Source organism: Mesoplodon mirus (assembly GCF_964341445.2).
Source record: "Mesoplodon mirus genome assembly, chromosome: 4".
Taxonomy (NCBI): domain Eukaryota; kingdom Metazoa; phylum Chordata; class Mammalia; order Artiodactyla; family Ziphiidae; genus Mesoplodon; species Mesoplodon mirus.
The window spans coordinates 42,950,826-42,975,544 of NC_138979.1; the positions used below are offsets into that span (position 1 = coordinate 42,950,826).

The window sequence follows — 24,719 nt, forward strand, 5'->3', positions numbered from 1 at the left end:
TCTGTTTCAGGCTTGTTCAGTGTTTATTTACTAGGTGCTGTCAAACTGTAATCTCCAAATATTTTCTTTAATTTCCAGGCTTTTGCAGAGATGCTAAGAGTGAACAAAAATTTGAAGAGCTTAAATATGGAGTCCAACTTTATTACAGGAGCTGGGATTCTAGCACTGATTGATGCTTTGAGAGATAATGAAACCCTGGCTGAGCTGAAAATCGACAATCAGGTCGGTGATGTACAGCAGCAGCTTTGAGGAAACTACAGCCCACACTCTGTGCAGGGCTTGGGGACTCAGGAGGTGGGTGGGAGGAGGGCTTTCAGGGAATCCTTGGGAAGATGGTCCTGAAAAGGGATGAGAGGAACATTTGGGGCATCCAGAATATTAACTTAATGTATAGAAAGGTATACAAGCAACTCTCCCTGGTTGGCTTAAGAGAATTTAGACGGCTGGCTGTTTTGAACTGGAATAATTCTTACAGGTGACAGTCCATCCTCAAATTTTTCAGCTCTTCAGTGGCAAGATCCACATAATAGAATTTTTGCATCTGTAGCATGTCAGTCCCAGACACAGTAGGTGAACAGAATAGGCTCAGTGAAAAACAAAAAACTCCAGTACCCAGGTTACCCAGAGACACATACTCCTGTGCAGCCACATTCAGTGCTGACGCTGTAAGGTAATGCTGAGTCACCCATGCCAGACGCACTTTTCTTTAAAGAAGCAGAGAAATATACACGTTAGAGGTGTTTCCATCCAGAGTGGTAATTAACTAAAAATAAAACAACATTACACATTTGACTAAAACACTTCAGTCTATTTTATTTGAAAAATAACTCCAGTTATTTAAAAAAAAATGTGGTAAATGACTCCCTTAATCCTTCAAAGTAAATTTTGTAGATTATGAAGGTAGAAAGAAGAGTTATATCTTAAAATTTAACCAGAATGCTATTTAATCAATGTTTCCAATTTTTTTTATTGAGATATAATTCACTTACCATAAAATTTACTCTTTTAAAGTATACAATTAAATGGTTTTTAGTATATTCTTAGAGTTGTGCAACTGTCACCACTGTCTAACTCCAGAACATCTTCATCGCCCCAAAAAGAAACTCCACACCCGTCAGCAGTCACTTCCTAGCCGCCCTTCCCACCAACCCCTGGCAACCACGAATCGACTTTCTGTCTCTATGCATTTGCCTATTTTGGACAGTTCATATCAATGGAGTTATGTAATATGTGACCTTTTGTGTCTTCCTTCTTTCACTTAGCAAAATGTTAAGGAGGTGTATTCATGTTGTAGCATATATCAGTACCTATTCCTTTTTATGGCTGAATAATCTATTATACTTGGGTTGTTTCCACTTTTCGAATTGTACAAATATGCTGCTGTGAACATTCATGTACAGATTCGTATATGAATATATGTTTTCACTTCTCATGGGTATATACCTAGGAGTGGAAATGCTGAGTCATATGGTAACTCTGTGTTTAACCTTTTGAGAAATAGCCGAATCGTTTTCCATAACAGTTGTACTACCATTTTACATTCCTGCCAGCATGCCTAAATCTCCTAATTTTTCCATATCCTTGCTAACACTTACTATCGTCTGTCTTTTTGATTATAGTCATCCTAGTGGGTATGAAGTGGTCTCTCACTGTAATAATCCACATTTTTTTGATGTCTGTATGATCATACACTAAACTTACATTTTTGTTTCTCTTATGTATGGTATAAGACTTGGGAAGATTTTTAAGGAATCAGCATGTACCTGAAAAGTATTTTGATCTAGCTCATTAACACTATTCTTTATTTTCAATTATTCCAGAGGCAGCAGCTGGGGACGGCTGTAGAATTGGAAATGGCCAAGATGCTTGAGGAAAATACCAATATCCTTAAATTTGGGTATCAGTTTACGCAGCAGGGACCCCGAACCAGGGCAGCTAATGCTATAACAAAAAATAATGACTTAGGTAAGACATATTCGGTGTAAAATTGAATTTCTGAATTGTATCATTAAGCTAATGTATTGGAGGGACTTTTTTAAAAATACATTTTTACACAGGAAGATTATTTGGCCTTTGTTTCTAAAATCCACACAGTCCTTTATAATACTCACTGAATTATAGTTCAGTTTAACTGAGGTTGTAGTGATTATAGGTTAGTGGGTGACAACCTATTTCACAGCTTTTAGTGAAATAGTTTTCTACAACAAACATTATAAAAAATGCTTCCCTAAAAAATATTTTGTTCTCAATTACAGGTCACCTCTTGGAGCTAGTAAAACAAAGATTTCAATGTTACAGGAAAGTTTTGCCCTTTTGATCAAAGGCCTAGATAGAAATTCAGTTTTGTATGGTAAAATATAAAATAATTATAGGTTTTTAAAAAAATTTATTTATTATCCATTTGGTTGCTTCGGGTCTCAGTTGCAGCAGGAGGGCTCCTTAGCTGCGGCTCGCCGGCCTCCCAGCTCCCAGTTGTGGCCTGTGGGCTCCCCAGCTGCAGCTCACTGGTTCCTTGGTTGTGGCATGCGAACTCCTAGCTGCAGCATGCATGTGGGATCCACTTCCCGGACCAGTGATTGAACCCGGGCCCCCTGCATTGGGAGCGTGGAGTCCCAAGCACTGCGCCACCAGGGAAGTCCCCAAAATAGTTTTAACCTGAGTTTTAAGTTTGGTGTTTGTCATTGAAATACTTAAAAAAATGCATTTAGACAAGAATTAAAATAATACTTCTTAAAGCGAGTCACATTTCACCGTGATGCAGTTCTTTTAGGCTTTGGCCATATTTGAGTTTGCAGTTTTTTAAAGATTTCTGGAGCAGAACTACAGCCTCATTCCTTTAATCTAGATCACTGTAAAGAGTATTAGTTCAAACCCTTTCTGTCCTTTGATGACTGTAGTTTCCCATGGAAGATTTTAGCCTCTTGCTTTTTAAAAGAGAAATTTGGTGTGTTTTGGTGTATTGTTGATTTTAGATGTAGTTTGCAAGGTCATGCTAGTATTTTAGTGTTGCTTCATTCGTTGGCTTCTATTTTTTTTCCTTCAGGAATTTAATTTTGCTTTTTAGAGCAGTGTTTCTCAAGTCTAACTGAACTTCATAAATAGAGAACCTTAAGAACATATACATTATTGGCCCTAAAAAGTTAGTTTTTTACTTACTAGGTTATACTTCATTGTAATAGTCTATTTTCAAAGACTTTAACCTTTTGGAGGTCAGGGGCCATGTGCATCTGTTGAATTCACAACTTTCTTTAAAACCATGTGTGACAATAGTAGGTACTTAATATTTATTAAGTAAAAAAAGAAAGTGGTAGAATTTGAATCCTGCTTAAAGTTGAAATTTTCTGGTAACTAAGCAGCTATAAACTTAAGCCAGAAGGGTCTCCGTTCTTCCTTTCCTCAGAAACCACCTTAGCTGTCCCAGGATCCCACTGACATCTTTGTAGCCCTAGCCACGTCTGTCAGCTGTGCCTCCCTGAGGAGGCGGTGCCGGCAGCCGTGCTGCAGGAGCAGCAGAGTGAGAGTCTGCACGTGCACATGCCTGCACGTGAAAGGGACGCCAACCTTTCAAGGCCTCAGCAGTTGTGCCCTTCTGCGAGCCTGTTATGGCAGGTGCTTTGCCCAGATCTTTCTAAGGAAAGAGGGCCTACTGTTAGAGCAAGGAAGATTTTGGCAGATGGAAGATGAGGGGAGTAGATGAAAACAGTTCCCTAGGCTGCTTTATGTCAACACTGAGCAGTCGAGGAGCTGTGCGCAGGCACGTGTGATAGAGGACGAGGAGGCCGTGTTGGAGAAGGTGCGGTCTGACACGAAGCAGAGGTGAGAAACGGCACACAGCTCTGTGCTGGCAGCTCTCCAGACAGGCTGCCTGCCCTCCCCATGCTGTTCATTCTGATCCAAACCAGGTCTTCAGACATATGGGTCTTAGGCATGACATGAGAATAAGGACATTCCTGGAGTGAGGAATTGCATTAATAAAAGCTCAAATTTGGGAGTAAGCAAGTTATTTATATGCTGAAGACAGCCTGCAGATTTTGAGAACTGACTCTCATAACAGGATGCAGGATCCAGAATAAACTTTGAACAAGCACTTGCTATTTGAAGCTAACAGAATAAAAAAAAATTATTTCAGCAGATTAAGAGGGAATGCTGATAGAAGGCACTAAAATTACGTGGTAAGGAACTTAGATTCCTTTGGATTTTATGTGGAGGCATTTGAGAGTTTATAAGCCACTGAGTGCATGATTAAAATGATACTTCAAAAACACTATTCTTATTACTCTTCTGGAGATAGAGAAGAAATGAGATTAGTTAGGATTTATTGGCAACTGACTAATCATGAAGTATCGAGAACTTATATTAGTGGAGTGGATTTTGGAAAGAAATTGCCAAAGAATTGTTAATAGGGCCGAATTTATTAGTCTTTCATCCACAGGATGAACTGAAGAATTGCTGAGGTAACAAGTGGGCACAAAGTGAGGAAGAGGGATCGGAAGTGCTCTTTGCCCACCTCCCTCTGCTGTGCTGCGTCACAGCAACAGCAGCCGGCCCTCCATCCACCCTCAGCTGGATTTGTTTTTTAGCCCTGCACTTTGATCTCTGCCTGTGGATCAAGGTGGCAGGCCTAAAGACCGTCTTCTTACTTGCTTTCTAGTATGTGGTAACTGGACAGAGATATTGGAGCACAAGACTTGAAATTTGTACAGCATCTCTGGGACATATAGTTTTTCTTCACCTTGCAAATGGGGCTACATCAGAGCTTTAGTGTTCTGATTTTGATACTGTCTTTCCCTCTCTCATTGTTTTCTTAGTCTCAACTTTTCATTGAAATAATCCTACCTACTCGCCATCTCTTCAGCTAAAGGAGTATCACGGCTATAACAGCAAAGAGGTTATATGGTGTACGTGAAATATTCGATTGAACTTTGTCTCACGTTACTATCTTTACACTAGCTAACTACGTAATTAATTTTCTATACTTTTTTTGTTTGTTCCATCTGTCCTTGTTGATCTTGTTTATAATGTGTTTTTAATAACATGCTTTTTAACATCTGAAATGGTCTGCCAATAACATCCAAACACTACTGCAATTCAAAATTTTCTTGGAAATGTCCTACCCTAAAGAATTACGTGCTTTGCCTTTCAGATACATCTATCTTCTTCAGAGATCCATATACATGAATTAAGTTTGTATTTGAGGACTCAATTCTCCATTTGATTTCTTCCCCTAATATTTCAGTAAATACATGAAACTTGTTAATTAACATGGACTGAAATTAGAGTTGGGGTGCACCTAGTTAAATAAGTATAAAAATGTTCATGGGGACCTGATACTTCAGTCCTCCTGGTTTTTATTTTCTGGACAAGCTTTTATGTGCATCACTTAACTGTCCAGTCTCATCTCTTGAAGGCCAGTGAACAGAAGCCAGCAGTCAGAACAGCATGAGAGCAGAATTCGTAGCCTGGCCAGGAGGCCAGTGCACCTGTTAGATTTTCATTCCTCTGTTAAAACAGCCAATTCAGGCTGAACAAAGGCAGGTGTCTTCCTACTTGCTTCCATAGAAGGGAGTATAGAAATTAATAGACCAGCAATGTAACTTAAACAGAGGAACTTACTGGTTAGAGTATTAAAACCAATTACGTATACATGCAAATCCTCTAGCTTTATAAAAGCTAAATTGACTTTCCTCATCCCGAAAAGATGGCTGACCTCAGGACCATCCCATGACCCCACTGTGGCGATGAGGCTGAGTACCCTTCACTGAATGTTTTCTGTATTAACACTACACTAAGCAGACTTTACTCGCACAGCCGTGAGGTACAGGTATCATTATCCCCTGTTACAGAGGATGAGGTGGGGCTCAGAGAGGTTACCTTACTTGCCAAAGAGCAAACCACAAAAAGCAACAGATCCCCACTCTTGCTGACTCCAGAACCTGTGTTCGTTTTCCTCTCTAAATAGGAGTTGCCACAATGCTGAGGAGCCCTGACCTGGTGGCTCTCAGCAAATATTCTCTGGTAGCTGACAGGTGAGAGTGAAGGTAGCAAGACCCTGACGCTGAAGACTTTGCCCTGCTTCTAGTGAGCACAGCCAAGTGGCTCAGGGTCACCAGCCCGGGAAGAGGCTGGGGGTCCTCAGATGTGCACCTTTGTTTACTCCATTAACTGGACTAGTTGACCAACCACTGTGGCTGCCCAAGTTTATGGTAGCGAGATGTGACATCACCACATTACCAGGGTCTAAGATCTTCATTACTTTGCATTTGTTGTTTTCTCAGAGCCCTGAACTGGCTCATTTTGTAGGAGATAAGAGAAGGAAAATTTGGAGAGCAGTAGCAGCAAGTCACTTACCTTTGAAACTGATAATACTATTTTTGGTATGTTCTTGCACAAACTGAGGAATTAATCAGAAGAGCATGCAAATAGTTACGTTTAATACTTTCTAATCCCAGCTGCCTGAATGTCATTTCAAAATTTAATACAGTAAGTTATTAATCATTTTTTAATGGAGGTATAAATTTTAATACACAAATGAGACAGGCACAGTGACTTGAAGGTGACTGCTGACCATTCTGTTGTAGATTTCTAATGTTACTGCTGTGTAAGCATAGCTGAGCTTAGCCCCTCAGTTCTTAACAGGTTAAGTAACCATGGTGAAAGATGTGAATTTTTTGTTTTAATGGCCATCTGAACTGCAAATGGACAATTCATTTTTGTACAACTCTAACTGGATCACACAGAAACTTGTCACAAGCAAATTAACATTGTACAAACTAACAGGGACTTCTAACATTCTTTATTTTTCTCATAGTTCGCAAGAGACGAGTTGAAGGAGACCACCAGTAAGTCTGCCAGCATATAATCTTTGGAAGACTTCGAAAGTTTGCCAAGGGCCCGTGTTGTGATATCAGATGTAAAATTTTCCTCGGGAGAAGGGAAAAGACTGGAAATCTTTTTTTTTTTTAACTACATGTATCTTTTATCTAGTTTAAGTTGTTACCAGTTTCAAATTGTAAATCACTAGTAGGTGATATTTTGTATTCTAAAGCATTATTTCTACTTTCTGCTAAATCAATTTTAATTTAGCTTAATTAAATGGTTTATGATGAGTCTTGGGTTAAAAAAATACAATTATAAAAAAGTTTAGGAAGTCATTTATGTAGAGTAATATGAACATTCTAAGGACCAATCTTTTTTTAAGTCAAAAAGGGACATTGCTGATGTCAGAATTGTTGCACCTCTTAGATACAAGGAACTTCAAAGCTTTCCTTATTCCATGGCAAGGAGACTTTTCCAAGTTTCAGAACACATGAACTTGGCAAGAGTATGGTTTTTGCTTCTATCAAGAAAGCGAAATGCCAGCATTTTAAAACAGATGACTCAAAACCTGTTCATCTGTTTTGGAGTCAAAGCAGATCTCTAGGAGAGAGGAAGCAGTCTCCTGTGCATTCCACGGCACTGCACCTGTCCAAGGTGTCTCAGCAACACCTACAGTTTTTTTTCAACAAAGTCATCAGCTTGGCCAGGTTGCACACTTTGTTTAAAAATATAGTTAGGTCTAAATTCACTACCGTTTTTCATTGTAATAATGTGGGCATTATTAAATTTTTGTGAAAGCTCATAGTAAAAAAAAAAAGCATCTGAGTAGGAAAGCTATTTTTTCCTTCCCTGTAAAAGGCATACAGCCAACTCTCAGTTATTTAGGGTAAAAGAAAAAAGAAAGCTGTTGTTAAACACATGAAATCAAAGTTAATAAATGGTGGAGATGAAGTCTGAGGAGCATGCAAAACAGTCCTTTAAATTGATGGTAAATTAGAAACTAGCCTGGGTATAAATTAAGAGCTGCACAGGATAGTGAGATGTTCCTATATGCAACACAGAATTGTCTGAATGGTATATAATCACCACTCACTACAGATTTTCCCAACCAATAGGGAAAATGGCTGTTCTTGATAAATCTAACTCTTATTATCTGTTTCCTTTCATCTTGTACTTTTTGGTCTACATTGTATAAAAGTAATTTCTCATAATACAAGCTGTCTTCCTATCATTCAAAGTATTAAGGTGAACAGTTAAACGGTGGTCCTGTGGTGGGAGGACTACTCCAGACCCAACAGTATGATAGACAATTTGGGCCTGCATTCATGTCCTATTTCAGCGCAGCCCCGGAGCAGGAGATAGCAGAGGCGTTACAGCTGCAGACGACAGGGGCAAAGGAGTCTGAGCAGTCCTGGCCTTCACAATTCAGGCCTGGGTGTATCACTTACAGGGAGATTTTTCTAAAGGAGGAATCTCCTTCCAGAATAAGGGAGAGGTCTATTGTTAATTTTTTTAAACTTCTTGAAATTGAATTATAAAATGTCTGCTCCTTTGTCTTGGGTTGGACAGTTTATCTAATGAGCTAGGCAGCTCCTTGCATGCTACAGTAATAAGCCTTCTTAACAGGCAAAAGCTTTCCTCATGAGGACTGAGTGTGTGTGTTTTTGGAATCAGTATCCATTGTTTGAGAGGGGCCAAAGATTGACTTTGTACTATACTGCTATTCCCTTTCAGTTATAGGGTGCTGGAGGTTTTTCCAAGTTAGCAAGTCAAGCTCACTCTCGCTCGCTCTCTCCCTCTCTCCTTTCATAAATGACTTTGGAAATGCACTTGGTTTTAGAGACTGCACAGTTCCAGCAGGGTGGGGAGTCAGCATGGAGCAGCTGTACACTTTTAGCAAGGCTTGCTTGCTTGCCCTGCCCTGTAAGTCAGTCAGTAAATTGCTAAGGATGTTACCCTTTCCTCCCCAAAGCTTTTTTTAAAATATAGGTAGGTGGGCCCCACCTAAAATTGTGTGTTATACTTGGGGTAATATCTTTTCCACTTATTATTTATCAAAGTATGAAGAAGTTGAGTGTTTTCCTTGTACCATTCCAGTTCTGAGCTACAATAGTTCATTATATAATTGAAGAAGAGATTTCTTAATAAATAGGGGTGAACATTCATCTGATTAAATGCAGAAAATCTTTCAAGAATTGTAATTACAAGGGAGAAAACTGATGTTTACTTTGATCTTTAAAAATCTGGCACCTCTTACCCTTTTAGTAACTTTCAGTATTTCTGTATTTCTCTAAAATTTTTTATAACAGATTGGAGTTGTGAAATACTCTTGATTTTTTAGACCAAAGATTTTCTAAGACTTTAAGTTTTTGTAGTGTAACCAATGTAAACTTGTCTGGTTATCTAAGCAAAGACTATTCTTTGCATTTTTAAATTGCTGTTTTTTAAAAAGCTTTTAATTTCCCATTTTATAAAATTTTATATTCATATTGGAAGTTCTAATTCTTCCAGTTTGTCTGCATGAAATTGTATGTATTAAAAAATCAATATTAATAATATTGATATTATTAAAATGGATCTTGGTGCTGTATACTTGGAGCTAAAGCCTAGTAGAAGTCTAATTCATAGGTGAAATACATTTTCTAATGGTGTGATGCCTGTCGTTTAAAAGACCAAATAAACATTTTGTGTTTAAAAAATTAGCAGACTGTTAGAGATCTTAAGGAGAATTATGTCTTGATTGTTAAATTGCAGATTCTTGTTATTTGAATGAAATAATCCACATACTTGCTTTGTACAGTAGGTGTCCTCTGGAAAAGTTACATGTATAGAGCTTTGTATATTGTTTTTCCGTTGACAGCATCTGATCTTTTTTCATTTAAAAAGGGGAGTCCATGGTATACTGAAAATTATAAAAGAAAAAATGTTTTGATAAAATGTTAGTCATGTTCTATTGTACATTATATTTAACCCTTGCTACCATTAAAATAAGATTAAATAATTCATGAGGTTTCATAAAATCTTTAAATTTTCGCTCTGTGGTCCCAGGACTGCCTCACTTTTTCCTTATAAAATCAGGAATCACTGTTACCTCCCAGCAGATGCAAGGATCATTGTTTTTCTAGAATCCATAGCAATTTCCGTTCTCTGTAAGTTCAGTACTGTCCAGTTTTTCTCCTTCATTTCAAATGCCACTTCACTTAAAAAACTTTTTTCTAGTTTTATTGAGATAATTGACATATAACATTGTATTAGTTTAAGGTGTACAACATGATATATGCACATACTGCAAAATGATTACCACGATAAGTTTAGTTAACATCTGTCACCTCACGTAGTTTTAAAAAATGTTTTTCCTTGTGATGAGAACTTTTAAGATCTATTCTCTTAGCAACTTTCAAATATGTAATACGGTATTATTAACTGTCCTAACTATGCTGTACATTAGTCGTAGGACATTTTCTTATAACTGGAAGTTTATACCATTTGACCACCCTCACACATTTCACCCACTCCCCATGCCCCACCTCTGGCAACCACCACTCTGCTTGCTGTATCTATGAATTTAGTTTTTTTAGATTCTGATACGTGAGATGATACAGTATTTATTTGTCTTTCTCTCTGACTTACTTCATTTAGCATAATGCCCTCAAGACCACTCTATTTTCGAACAATATTAACTAAAGACATGGCACCCACAAGAACCAAGCAAACTGGATGTGTCAGAGCACCTCCTATCAAGGGGTGTGAGTTCTTCAGTCTAAACATCTATAGAACCATCTTTTCCATCAGCTCCCACTGAACATTAATGTTTCTAGCTGTTTCTCACCATACGACAGTTAATGTTTCTAGCTACTTCTCAGTCAAAGGAACTCTTCATAAATTTTTAAATTGAGAAAATTGTATTTACAATAAGCAAAGATTTTTATATTCTTATGTCATTTTAATGTGGTCATTCTTTCTTATGTCATACTGATTTTTCTGCATTATAATTTAGTTCCATAAGTCTTTCCCTATAAAAACTGAAAAAATTGGAAAATTTTTAACTATAAAACATTTATAACAGTTTGTTAATGCTGAACTCTAACTTGCAGTCTGATCATTCAGAGGAGCCAATCTTGTAAACCATTACCAAGAATTTTAGACAGCCTTCATTGACATATAAAGACTTTTACTTAGGACATCTGCTCTAGTAGCTAGATAAGAATAGATTGTAACACTGTGAAACACCACGAGCCATGTCTTGTTAGCATTGTTGTTCAAGTTCGTACACTTTTAACTCCCTTGGAGTCTACATATGTGAGGCTTAACTCCCTTTTCTACAGACTATCAGTATGTTTTAAGTGCTGCAAAGCCATTAATAGGCCTAAAATTTTTCTGTCAGATATTGTAGTCCACTCAGAGAGTAAGGTTTAAGAACAAATTCTGGGTGCTGCTTTTTCTTTGTTCGGTTGGGTTTTTTTTGCAGTACACGGGCCTCTCACTGTTGTGGCCTCTCCCCTTGCGGAGCACAGGCTCCGGACGCACAGGCTCAGCAGCCATGGCTCACGGGCCTAGCCGCTCCGCGGCATGTGGGATCCTCCTGGACCAGGGCACGAACCCGTGTCCCCTGCATTGGCAGGCGGACTCTCAACCACTGTGCCACCAGGGAAGCCCTCTGGGTGCTTCTTGGTGGCTGTGTATAGCAATTTTTAGGAGTTTCAATTTCACCTTAACTCACAAAAGAAAAGGTCTTTGATTCAGTTGTTTAAACCTTTTAGATCTGTCTGCTTAAGAATTGTAAAAAAAAAAAAAAAAAGTGAAAAAAATTGCATGCATACATGTGCATTTACACACACATATAGCATAAAAACCTTTGTAATTTTGAATAAATGCCCACATTTTTTTTCAGTCTTTTGGATGAATTATATTTGGTTTTAGTTATCTTTAAAAGCTTGAGAAGTACCTTTATAACAGTGCATCATTCTCTGTCACATGAAATTGGGCATTTAAATACATTTTTTAACTCTAAAATACCAAAATGCTATACTTTTTCAATTTTTATAAATATAAAAACTGAATTTTATAATACTGATACTTAAATATTACAAAATATTAATATTATTGGCTCATAATAGCAGAGTGAAGGTTCTTTTGAAAAATATGGACTATAGGCATTTAGAATTTACCACTTCATATCGGAATAAATAATTTCACTAAAGTTTATCAAATATACTGTAGACTTGGACTTTCTGGAAAATCCATTTAGTGCCTATGTTCTAAAGTTCATTCCTTACACACCTCTTAAGAACAAGTTTATTAATTTCCCTGAGTTATTCTTTCCTACCCTATTAAGTTAAACCATATAAAACTGTCAATACGTGACCATTTATACCCATAAAAATAGTAAGTTCATACGGTTCAATCTCATACCATCAGTACTCCATCTGGTCTGTCCATAAAATCAAATTGGAAAAAAAAAAAAAAAAAAAGGCTTCCCTGGTGGTTGAGAGTCTGCCTGCCGATGCAGGGGACATGGGTTCGTGCCCCGGTCTGGGAAGATCCCACATGCCGCGGAGTGGCTGGGCCCGTGAGCCGTGGCCGCCGAGCCTGCGCGTCTGGAGCCTGTGCTCCGCAACGGGAGAGACCACAACAGTGAGAGGCCCGCGTACCACAAAAAAAAAAAAAAAAAAAAAAAAAATCGAGTTAAAAAAAAAAAAATTGAGTTGACAAATATGAAGAAACAGGGACCGGTGCGTTCTGGACCTGATGGGAGCCAATCCAGCTATTAAACTAGAGATTATTTTTGCAGTAAAACAAAAACATCTCTCATCAGTCACCTATATCCACCAACCAAAAGAGAAAATCAGCGCAACGTGTAATGGGTTTGAGGAAACTTTTAGGGATAAACATCAAATAATTGAATTTTGAAACTTAAGGAATAACAAAATTCCCCTTGAATCTTTAGTGTTGGCTGGCCTTCCGAGGATGGCTGTTGGGCTTATGTTCACATTCGGGAAGTCTTGATGCCTGTTGGAGGCTAGGGTGCTTGGGTTGTCAGGTAACTCCAGCTCCTGTGAGTCTGAGTGGACGTGGTGCCAGGAGCTGTGGCTGTGGGAGACAGTGCCCTCATGCTCAGCCCAGTGGCACCCTGCTCCAAGCACCAAACAATGGGAGGGTCCAAAATCCCCAAACATCTTTTGGCCTTCAAATATTAAGCTTTCCACCATGTCTACAAGGGTTGAGGGCCTCTAGGCTCGGCCCAACTGCCCTGTTGCTGAAGTAGCAGAGCCTCAAGACCAGCCCCTATAAAGAACAGCTGACCTAATCTACAGATTTAGTGTGATCCCTATCAAATTACCCATGACATTTTTCACAGAACTAGAACAAATAATCCTGAAATTTATATGAAACCATAAAAGACCCATAATTGCCAAAGCAGTCCTGAGGGAAAAGAACGAAGCAGGAGGCATAACCCTCCCAAGCTTCAGACAATACTACAAAGCTACAGTAATCAAAACAGTGTGGTACTGGCACAAAAACAGACAGACATATCAGTGGAACAGAATAGAGAGCCCAGGAAAAAACCTACACACCTATGGTCAATTAGTCTTTGACAAAATTGGCAAGAATATAAAATGGGAAAAAGATGGTCTCTTCAACAAGTGGTTCTGGGAAAGTTGGACAGCTGCATGTAAATCAGTGAAGTTAAAACACACCCTCACACCATGCACAAAAATAAACTCAAAATGGCTTAAAGACTTAAACATAAGGTATAACACCATAAAACTCCTAGAAGAGATCACAGGCAAAACATTCTCTGACAAAAATCATACCAGTGTTTTCTTAGGTCAGTCTCCGAGGGCAACAGAAATTAAAAACAAAAATAGACAAATGGGACCTAATCAAACTTAAAGCTTTTGCACAGAAAAGGAAACCATAAACAAAACAAAAAAGCCTATGGGCTGGGAGAAAATGTTTGCAAATGATGTGACCAACAAGGGCTTAATTTCCAAAATATACAAACAGCTCATACAACTCAACAACAACAAAAAAAACATAACCCAATCGAAAAGTGGGCAGAAGACCTAAATAGACATTTCTCCAAAGAAGACATACAGATGGCCAATAGGCACGTGAAAAGATGCTCAACATCACTAATTATTAGAGAAATGCAAATCAAAACTACAGTGAGATACCAAGTCACACCAGTCAGAATGGCCATCATTAAAAAGTCTACAAACAGCAAATGCTGGAAAGGGTGTGGAGAAAAGGGAACCCTCCTACACTGTTGGTGGGAATGTAAATTGGTGCAGCCACTATGGAAAACAGTATGGAGTTTCCTCAAAAAACTAAAAATAGAGTTGATGTATGATCCAGCAATTTCACTCCTGGGCATATACCCAGATGAAACTAATTCGAAAAGATACATGCACCCCTATGTTCATAGAAGCACTATTCACAATAGCCAAGACATGGAAAAACTTAAATGAATGAATGGATAAAGAAGATATACAATGGAATATTACTCAGCCATCAGGAAGAATGAAATAATGCCATTTGCAGCTCAACAGACTTGAGGTTGCCAAGGGGTTTGGAGGGATAGGAAAGGGAAGGAATGGGAGTTTGGGATTAGCAGAGGCAAACTATTATATATAGGATGGATAAAAAACAAGATCCTACTGTATAGCACAGGGAATTATATTCAATATCCTGTGACAAACCATAATGGAAAAGAAGGTGAAAAAGTATATATATACATATGTATAAGTGAGTCACTTTGCTGTACAGAAGAAATTAACACAACATTGTATATCAACTTTACTTCAATAAAATTAAAAAAAAAAAAAGAATAGCCGACGTCATGATTGAACTGTGCTAGTACTTCTCAGCATTCTGGATGAGTCTCTAAATGGCCTTTCTGGAGCGGGTGCTAATTATGTCTGTGTTTACTGCACAACTATGAAATTATACTTTAAAAATATAAAAGGGAGGGAAATATAATGTACATCCAGGTTTTCTGCGTGGTCAGATGATGGGCCATTTCCTTTTCTTTGACCAGTTCTATTTAACAAAAGACTTCTAAAAAAACGTATCTAATTAGTATTCAACTCTCAGAGGTAGAGGAATATAAACATTAAATCATGAAGAATTTACGTGGTCAAGTCCAAACCCCATCAAGTTGAGCAAACTGACTTCAGAGAAGTTGAATAACTTGCCCAAGATAGTATCATTGGTTTGTTCATTCAATAAATACTTTTTATGCACCTATTATGTTCCAGCTACTGCACCAGCCACAAAGCTGGAAGGCAAATCTAGTGTTTTGTTTCCCACTGCTCTTTTTTCTCTAAACCTTTTGGTGACCATTTCTCTCAGGTATTTTGGGTGTCTTTCTCCATAAGGTCACTAATGTATCTGCTCAGCAGTGTGACTGCTGTGCAAATAAGTTCCTGACCCTTGTCTCAAAAATATTTTTGTTTTTAACTTAAGAAAAAGCTTTGGGCAGAGGTCTTAAGTTCTAACTCAGCTTCCATGTCTATAAAATGAGAATAACAGCAGCTGCCCTTTGAGTTGTTCTGAGGATTAGAACTGGTAAGACCCATGCAGCACTTGGCAAAGCACCGAGTCTCCAGCGAGCGCTCCCGTGCTGTACCTGCTCGGACAAGGAAACCCAAGACCCAGAGCAAACAGTTACCAAAATAAACTTCTCATTTGGGAAGAATGTATTTTCTAAAGTCACAGACTTGCTTCTGAACATTTTTTAACCACAACTAGGATTATGCAAAAGCAACTCAATTCCTCCCTTCAATCAAAACAAGTCATTTCATCAGTTTTAAAACAAACAGTTGAAAACCATATTTACAGCAAGCACGCGTTTCATGCTTCAGTCATCCTCTTCTTCTTCGCCGCCTGCTTTCCTCTTTCTGGAGCGTTCACCTCCTGAACAGATATGAGAGAGAAGGTGTAAAATTTAATACTGAACGTTTCTGGAAATTTTGTCTTAAGTAGTTCTGAGCTGATGGGGGAGCTAGCCCTTCATGTTAGAACCCTACCCACCAGCGGCGACCTTGTCCACAAACACTGTCTCTACAAGTCAGACAGGGGGAGCCCGGGCTTCCCTGGGCAGCAGTCAGGGCTCAGGGACACCTCACTCTATCCTGACGGGGATTCTGCTCATTATTACTTGAAATACATACCTCTGCTTCCTCAGTACTTCACTTTCTCTACCTAAAATTCAGTATTTTAAAGCCTGTCAATTTTTTTAAAAGGACTACTTGTGTTTTATGTGCTTTTTCAGTATGCTTTCCAAGTTTTAAATATATTTTTTTCACACGAAAAATTAGTGCTTCCATTACACAGTAAGGCCGATTTCTATTACTGAGATGTTTCCTCTGATCTGTAACCCCAAACCCATAGCGGAGCATGTTAAGTGTTCAGAAAACACTGGATGAATGAATATGGCACAATGGCAACAACATAGTGATTTGCTTGTGTAATTAAGACTTACATTTTCTTTGCACTTGTGCTCTTATAAGTGGAAAAGGAAATAATTAAAGGAAAATAATTTTAACAATATGGAAACGAACTAACCCTCCACTATTATCATACCCATGATGAAGGTGAGAGGCCCCTTGCTCTACTGCACTCAGCTACTTCTAATTCTCTGGTCGAGCCCTGGTGTCTCAGCCATGTGTCTTTTCTCACAGGCCTCTCCGTCCTCTGGCATGTCCACCCTAACGCTCTTCCTTCAGCAGCCAGCAAGACGGCACCTGCTCCGGGCAGTCTCCCACCACGCACAGGTGTCAGGCCCTCCTCTGGGCCACGTCTAGGCTTATTACTGCATTCATCTCACTGAGTTACAGGGAGGTGTGTAGACATCTGTCTGTGCTCCAGGGCTGTGAGCTCCTCTTCATTCCAGGAGTTGACTTGTGGCTACAGGGCAAACCCCTTCAGATTGAATAAATTTGGTTTTACCCCATCACTGGTGAGCTTCTTTGCTCTCAATGATCTTTGAGCCTTATCTTCACCTTGTCCCTCATCACTCTCTGAAGAATAGATTCTGGCCCTTTCCTCTGAAAGCAAAGGGACTTTAGATATAGGATTGACCTTAAAGATGAAGACCCACTTATTCCTGAATTTTTCTACTCTTGAATATTGCTACTTCCCACCATATATTCCCCTTGAGGAGCCAACAATTTTTTAAAGTTTTCATGAAGAAGTATGTACAGCTTTCAAACATGCTTAAATGACTTAGATTGGAGAGGTTTTTTCCCTCGGAGAGATTGTCTGATCATTTTTAGATACCCAAGGGGCTTCATGCACACATTTTTTTTAAATTTTATTTTATTTATTTTTTATTTTTGGCTGCATTGGGTCTTCGTGGCTGCACGCGGGCTTTCTCTAGTTGTGGCGAGCAGGGGCTACTCTTCGTTGTGGTGCACAGGCTTCTCATTGCGGTGGTTTCTCTTGTTGTGGAGCATGGGCTCTAGGCACACAGGCTTCAGTAGTTGTGGCATGCGGGCTCAGTAGTTGTGGCACATGGTCTCAGCAGTTGTGGTTCACTGGCTCTAGAGCACAGGCTTAGTAGTTGTGGCGCATGAGCTTAGTTGCTCCGCAGCATGTGGTATCTTCCCGGACCAGGGCTCAAACTTGTGTCCTCTGCGTTGGCAGGCAGATTCTTAACCACTGCACCACCAGGGAAGCCCACATTTTTTTAAACTACAAAGTTTAAACGCTGGGTCCCTATACAAGCAGGAGAACTGCCTGTTACACATTTTCCTCCATAAGGACAAAAATTATTTAATTGATTTATTATAGGGGTGCCTTATTTTCCCAGCTAAGCTTTTGTGTGGCAAAGTGGTCCTAGGGAAAACAAAATAAAAGGCCTTTATACGGTTGTCCTAAGTGAATAACAGCAAGACAGTAAGAGCCCACCAGAGCACAATCGCTCCCACGGCCCTGAGATCGTGAAGCGTGACCTCCTCTCCCAACTCACCTCGCCATGGCTCTTGCTGGCTTCACCCTCCTCACCACTGCTGGGGCCCTGGTAGGGGGCACTCGGCCCCGCTGGTTCTGCTTTTCCTGCAGATGGATGGTCTCCTGGTGAGTAGAAGCCCTCAAACGTTCTTCTTTCTGTAAAGAAGCAAATAAATTACTGAACTTAAAAAAAAAAATGAACTCACTTAGTGCTCCCTTGAAACTACTTTAAAGAACACGTAAATGCCTCGCCCAGGATAACACCAGTTCCTATGTCCTCAGGGTACAGTTCTCTCCATTTTACACCCCTGTTACCACACATGGTCATCATCTTGTTCAGTTCGAAGGCGTGAAGACAACACAGGGTGAAGAGGCAAAGGCTCCCTCCCTCACACCAACCGCCCCATCAGAACTGGCACCGGCACAGCCTTGGGAGATGCAGCGTCCCCTGTGCTGCCAGGCAGAGCCCAGAGTGCAGCAACCAGCCTGAGGAACCTCGTTCATGTCCAGTGGATGCCTGAGGGAGGCGGGTTCTCTTCACCCCTGAGACAGACACCTGACTTGCCCAGGCTCCACCAAACTACCATGGTGCCCACATATTCCAGTCTGGGGCCCTCAACCCAGAGAGCTCCCCACAGCTCCTGATGGCAGGATGGGGAGGTTCTGGTGGGGAGGGTCCGAGCCCCAAAGCAGAGCCTTCATTCCCTTCCATCTGCCTGGCTTCTACACATTGGGGTTCACTAGGCAGGGCCAGTGTCAACTGAGTCAGGAATGTCCTCTTGACCTTCCCACATCACCTCCTATCTGGCTAACACAGTTTAATGATGTACATCAAGGGTTACTTTTTTTTTTTTTTTTTTTTTTGGCAGTATGCGAGCCTCTCACTGCTGTGGTCTCTCCCGTTGCGGAGCACAGGCTCTGGACGCGCAGGCCCAGCGGCCACGGCTCACAGGCCCAGCCGCTCCGTGGCATGCGGGATCCTCCCGAATCGGGCCACGAACCCATATCCCCTGCATCGGCAGGCGGACTCTCAACCACTGTGCCACCACGGAAGCCCCTGCCAACTCATTATAAATAAGAAAAACATTTACATTCCACATATTTTTACTCAATATCTTCGGGAAAAAAAAAAACTTTAATCAGTCCTCTTACTTGGGTTCTATGCTGAGAAATTTGGGTAGTTTAACAAAGTACAATCCATTTCCTAAATCAGAGTTGATGCTGGGAATTTCTACTTCTATTTTGGTTTCAGAAATTGGCTCTTCCTCCTGCTGGTCCTGAGGCACTCCACGTCCATCCTAAGAGGGAATCAGAATGTGAGAGCCCGAGTTGACATTAGAAGTGCTCTAGCTCTCCTTCTGCACTAGGCAGATGCAGGTGTGACCAGAAGGAAACTTGGACACCCCTTCAGAGATAAAGCAGTTGGCAACCCCTCCAGGCCTCTCCTTAAAATTTCATCCTCTCCCCACCCCCCAAAAAAAACCACCATGCAAAACAAGACCTGTTAGCCTGCATTACCAGAAAAAATGTTGACCTATCTAGCTTGCATAAGATATTTAGCAACAGATGTGTGAAATTATGCAACCCCTCAATGCTAAGTAACTATTAAAATCAGAGAAGAATGTCAAATAGTACACACTTCTTGGCACAGGTTTAAATAAGAAAAACTTTTAAATCAAAGGTTTTCAAATTATGCGTCCTCACAGTCTAGCCCCTAAAGTTTGGCATCAAATTCATTCTGAGCAACTGCTTCTATTCCCTTTAATATCCAGAAATTCCCAATATAGCTAAGAAAGTCACCCATTCGTCAGATGTTTCAGGCTGCTATTCATCATCCATGTCCCCTCCCTACATGACCCATCAGCCTCTGAAACTTTTTTCTTAACTTTGAACAATGGGCCCAGTTGAGATTTGTAATTGTACTTACAGTACCAGGCTGTCCTGAAATGGGTGGTTGATTGTCCCCATCACTCTCTGAAGAAATGTCATCTATGTCTCCAAACAGATCCATGGTCCCACTATAATCTTCAATGTTGGGGGAAAAATGCACAGTATTAATTTCTCTCACTAAAGTTCTTCACACAGTTCTTAGCCCATCACTTCAACATATTCCCAAGATTCATAAACCAAACCTCCACTAAACCATGATCAGACTGGCTCCCTGAGCCTGGTCCTCAGAAGCCTCACAAGAGTGTCTACAGGGAAGGAAAACAGCAAAGTTAGTTGGTGGAAGGCCAAGCTGCTGTGATAGCCAGCTTTCAAGGTGGATCCCAGGGATCCCTGTCTCTGGTATTCTTGCCCTTGTGTGGTCCTCTCCCACAGGTATCACGGTTGGTCTATGTGATCAATAGAATACAGCCTCACTTCCAAGGCTCTGCATGACATTGTGGCTTTTTTGCCTTGCTCTTTCTCCCTTGGGTCACTTGCTCTGGAGGAAGCCAGCTGCTGTGACGTGAAGACACTCAAACTGCTGTGGAGAGGCTCATGCAGTGACAAACTGAGGTCTCCTGCCAAGAGCCATGTGAGTGAACTATCTTGGAAACAGATCCTTCAGCCCCAGGCAAGCCTTTAAATAATAGAGTCTCAGCCAACATCTTGATTGCAGCCTTGTGGGAGACCCTGAGCCAGTGCTAAACTACTCCTGACCCTTAGAAATGGTGAGATATATTAAATGTTTGTTGTTTTAAGCTGGCACTTTCAAGGAATGTAGTTAGGGAAGGTGGGGGATGGTATGCAAGTCACACAAAATATGTCTACTCTGACACTCCTATCTCCCTGTCTTTGAATTCCCTCTGCACAAAGCCAGGGAAGCTTTGGTATCTCAACTTCATTAAATGAAGGCCACCACTGAGTTTTTTTGGTGAACCAATCAAGTATAGAGCCATGTCCAGCTATATGTCCTAACACAACAAATCCAGAATATATCAATAAAAGTGCACACGTATCAGTAAATTTGGCCCAAGGTAGTTAGTGTTTGTCCTTCATCTCACATTCTTAGAATCCACGTCCACACACATTCCCCAGGCTTTTGCTCATATTTAATAGCAAAATCTTGCAATTCTTTTGGTGTGTAAGTTATTTCTTCTTCAGTCAGAGTTTGTGCTTTCTTTGCCAGAGTATGATGAGATCCTAGTGATGGGTCTGCTGGTAAAAAGTAGGTCAGACAGCACTCAGCTGGGTGACTCTTGAGGGGAATGCAGACTGCCCCAAGTGATGTTATTACAGCATTTTCAAGCAAGAAGACTAGTTTCACAACCTACTGAATGGGAGAAAATGTTTGCAAATGATAGGACCGATAAGGGGTTAATATCCAAAATATATAAACAGCTCATACAACTCAGTATCAAAAAAACAAACAACTTGATTAAAAAATGGGCAGAAGACATGAATAGACAGTTTTCCAAAGAAGACATACACATGGCCAACAGGCACACGAAAAGATGCTCAACATCACTAATCATTCAGGGAAATGCAAATCAAAACCACAGTGAGATATCACCTCACACCTGTCAGAATAGCTACCATCAAAAAGTCTACAAATAGCAAATGTTGGGGAGAATATGGAGAAAAGGGAACCTTTGTATGCTGTTGGAAGGAATGTAAATTGGTGCAGCCACTATGGAAAATAGTATGGAGGTTCCTCCAAAAACTAAAAATAGAACTACCATATGATCCAGTAATTTCACTCCTGGGTATATATCTGAAAGAAACAAAAACCCTATTTCAAAGAGATATGTGCAGGCCAATGTTCATAGCAGCAATATCTACAATAGCCAAGATATGGAAGCAACCTGTCCATCAACAGATGAACGGATAAAGAAGATGTGGTATGTATGTACAATGAAATACTACTCTGCCATAAAAAAAAATGAAATTCTGCCATTTGCAACAACATGGATGGACCTACACGGTATTATGCTTAGTGAAATAAGTCAGAGAAAGACAAATACTCTATGTTATCACTTATATGTGGAATCTGAAAAATAAAACATACCAGTGAATATAGCAAAACAAACAGACTCACAGATGTAGGGAACAAACTAGTGGTTACCAGTGGGGAAAGGGAAGGGGGAAGGGACAAAATAGAGAAAGGAGATTAAGAGGTACAAAGTACTGTGTATAAAATAAATAAGCTACAAGGATATATTGTATAGCACAGGGAATATAGCCAACATTTTATAACTTTAAACAGAGTATAATTTATAAAAATATTTGAATTACTATTTTGTACACCTGAAACTAATGTAATATTGTAAATCAACTATATGTCAATTAAAAAAAAACTTGTTTCCTCAGATATAGGAACGCAGACTGCCTCTCACAGGCAAGGCGGGCTCAGAGGGACTACAAAATTCGTTTTTCAGCTTTATCTGAGTCCAAACAGAAATCCCCATTCCTAGTTTCTTTCTCAATCAATACCCTTTCACATGAGAGTCTTGAAGAGGCTGTGAATTCAGTTGATGTTGTAGTTCTGCAACCACACAATTACATGCGTTTGATTTTCAGCTACCTCAGCCCTCTGACTACAAGATATGAGATTCCTTTAGGGCTGTCAAAAGTGCTCCCTGGTTCTCTGACCATGACCTAAGCTTCTGTGAAGTCATAAAGAGAAAGACAAATACCACATCCCTTATATGTGGACTCTAAAATACAACACAAAGGAACCTATCTACAGGACAGAAACAGACTCACAGACATAGAGGACAGACTTGTGGTTGCCGAGGGGGAGAGGGTGTGGGGGGAGAAGGAATGGGAGTTTGGGATTAGTGTATGCAAACTATTATATAGAGAACAGATAAACAAGGCCCTCCTGTATAGCATAGGGAACAATATTCAGTATCCTGTGACAAACCCTAATGGAAAAGAATATGAAAAAGAATATATATGTATAACAGAATCACTTTGCTGTACAGCAGAAATTAACACACTGTAAATCAACTCTACTTCAATAACGTTTAAAAACAAACCAAAACTAACCTAAGCTTGTCGACTTTCTGTAAGTGCTCCAGGGCACTCAGAAGCATCCATCCCACACCACAGTCCTTAGTCACCAGGACTGCCTAACAAGTGTAGCAGCCGCTTGAGCCCTCAATCACAGGGGATGATCTGGTTTATCATGATGCCAAGGCACCACCAGCATCCTGCTTCCCACTGGCGAGGAGCTCAGACCCAAACCAATCTACACATCTCATCTTTGAGGATCTGCTTCCTGGGCTACCCAGTCAGGTCCAAGTTGGGGAACAGAAAACATACCAGTTGTCTACACAGATAGATCTTAGTATTTTTTAAAAATTGTAATTAGGTTTAAAGTTGATTTGGTTACAAAAAGCACAAAGAGAACTCCCTAAGGGATCACAGGATTAGCAAACTCAGAGAGCAACTTCCACCCCTAGAGATGAGGGAACAAAGGGGAAAGTTAGAATTATCATTAAACTTACAGACTTACAGACAGGGCCCCTTGGAGCTGAAACTCATACCTGAGGAAGAGAAGTGTCCAGCTGGTACTGATGTCTCTTGGGAGTACAATGAAGCTGCCTCTTCAAGTCTTGGTAAAACTGCAAACCGGACTGAGCTTCTGTGGGAAGAAACTACTGCTGCTGCTGCGCCCCCTCAGAAAGACTGCAGGTCAACAGGAAGCCCCCAGAAAAGTTTCATACACAAACAGGAAGGAGCAATCTTTTCTTTGTTATCCAGGCTCCCAGTCTTCTCTGGCACCCCATAACAGGGGGCAGCTGGCAAAGCTGAAATGTGCTTGCAGAGCCTTGGCCCTGCATAGTCAAGCTCTGTAGAGAAGGGCAGGTTTGGAGACAAGAGACAAGAGCTCAATCACTGTCACATATGTGTCTGCTAGTGACAAAACAAACACACTGTTGCCTTGGAAAAGACAGTCAAAATGAAGGCTCTCAAGAGCCAGGCATCGGACTTTCAACTTGATAAACCAAGAAATAGCAAGGGACTAAAGGTTTCTGAGTTTAGGAGAGTGACACAGTGGTGAGTTAGGACCTTATTCTCTTTCAATGTCACTTCTCTATAACCAGGCTTCAGGGTAAGCCTCCCACAAGCCACCCCTCCTAGATTGTATTAACAGGCCTAGTCCATTCCTAAGGGAAAGATTAGGCTGTGTAGAAGAGCACTGCAGAAAAGACAAATACATATCTTAAATATGGATTTCAAATATACCTGCTAATTCTTTGCCATTTCTACCATCGAGAGGAGTCAAATTTCCCTCCCTTTGAATATGAGCTCACATCAGTGACTCACTTCTACTGAACAGAATGTGGTGGATTTTGAAAAAAGATAATACAGCTCTCTTGGGGTGCTCACCGTTGGAACCCAGCCACCATGCTGTGAGAAAGCAGGGCCACAACTAGGACGCAACACGTGAGATACTCACTTTGGTGAAAAATATAAGTGGTGCCAGAATCTCAGTGATCAAGGTAAATAATATTGCAATACATTTCAAACTCCATGCAAAAAACTCCCATAAACAAAACATCAAAATTTCAAATAAAGAGACAATCCATCCAGTTCTGTACTTGTGCCACTCTTCTCACTTGCCTTACCCTAATCCCAGCCCTGTTAGATCATCTTTATTTGAATTTTTGACATTTTGTTCATCATATTTTAACATTAATTTTAATTTTTTTAAATGTTGTATTACGGTATTATTAAACTTGATTACTGTAGTGGGCTGAATAGGGACCCTTCAAAGTTCATATCTACCCAGAACCTCAGAATGTGACTTTATTTGGCAATAGGATCTTTACAGATGTAATTAGTTAAGATGAGGTCACACTGGATTAGGGTTGACCCTAAACCCATTGATGGGTGTCCTGAAAGGAGAGTGGGATCTGGGGACACAGAGTGGAGACACAGAGAGACACAGAGCAGACACACAGGGAAACAAGCCATGTGAAGACAGAGGCAGAGATTGGAGTTACACTACT

At 40.2% G+C, this 24,719-nt stretch overlaps 2 protein-coding genes across 4 annotated transcripts in view; one reads left to right on the top strand and one right to left on the bottom strand.

The window, feature by feature from the left end:
* The window catches only part of TMOD3 (tropomodulin 3), a 91,361-nt gene extending 81,542 nt beyond the window's left edge, over positions 1–9,819 (top strand). For 2 of the 3 annotated variants that reach the window (XM_082620086.1, XM_082620087.1), the window contains exons 8-10: positions 79–222; positions 1,821–1,965; positions 6,809–9,819. In XM_082620086.1, the coding sequence (XP_082476212.1) occupies positions 79–222; positions 1,821–1,965; positions 6,809–6,843 (324 nt within the window). In that variant the 3' untranslated portion in view covers positions 6,844–9,819. The remainder of the gene's footprint in view (positions 1–78; positions 223–1,820; positions 1,966–6,808) is intronic. The other variant, XM_082620088.1, reaches the window with a different exon arrangement.
* A 5,866-nt stretch (positions 9,820–15,685) lies between these two features.
* LOC309802057 (RNA polymerase-associated protein LEO1-like) lies at positions 15,686–23,367 on the bottom strand. The gene is made up of 5 exons (XM_082617261.1): positions 23,250–23,367; positions 19,700–19,797; positions 18,925–19,070; positions 17,792–17,928; positions 15,686–15,735 (listed from the first exon to the last, which is right to left on the bottom strand). Exons 2-4 carry the CDS (start codon positions 19,781–19,783, stop codon positions 17,913–17,915), a joined length of 246 nt encoding a protein of 81 aa, XP_082473387.1. The 5' UTR covers positions 19,784–19,797; positions 23,250–23,367; the 3' UTR covers positions 15,686–15,735; positions 17,792–17,912.
* Between the last annotated feature and the right edge of the window lie 1,352 nt (positions 23,368–24,719).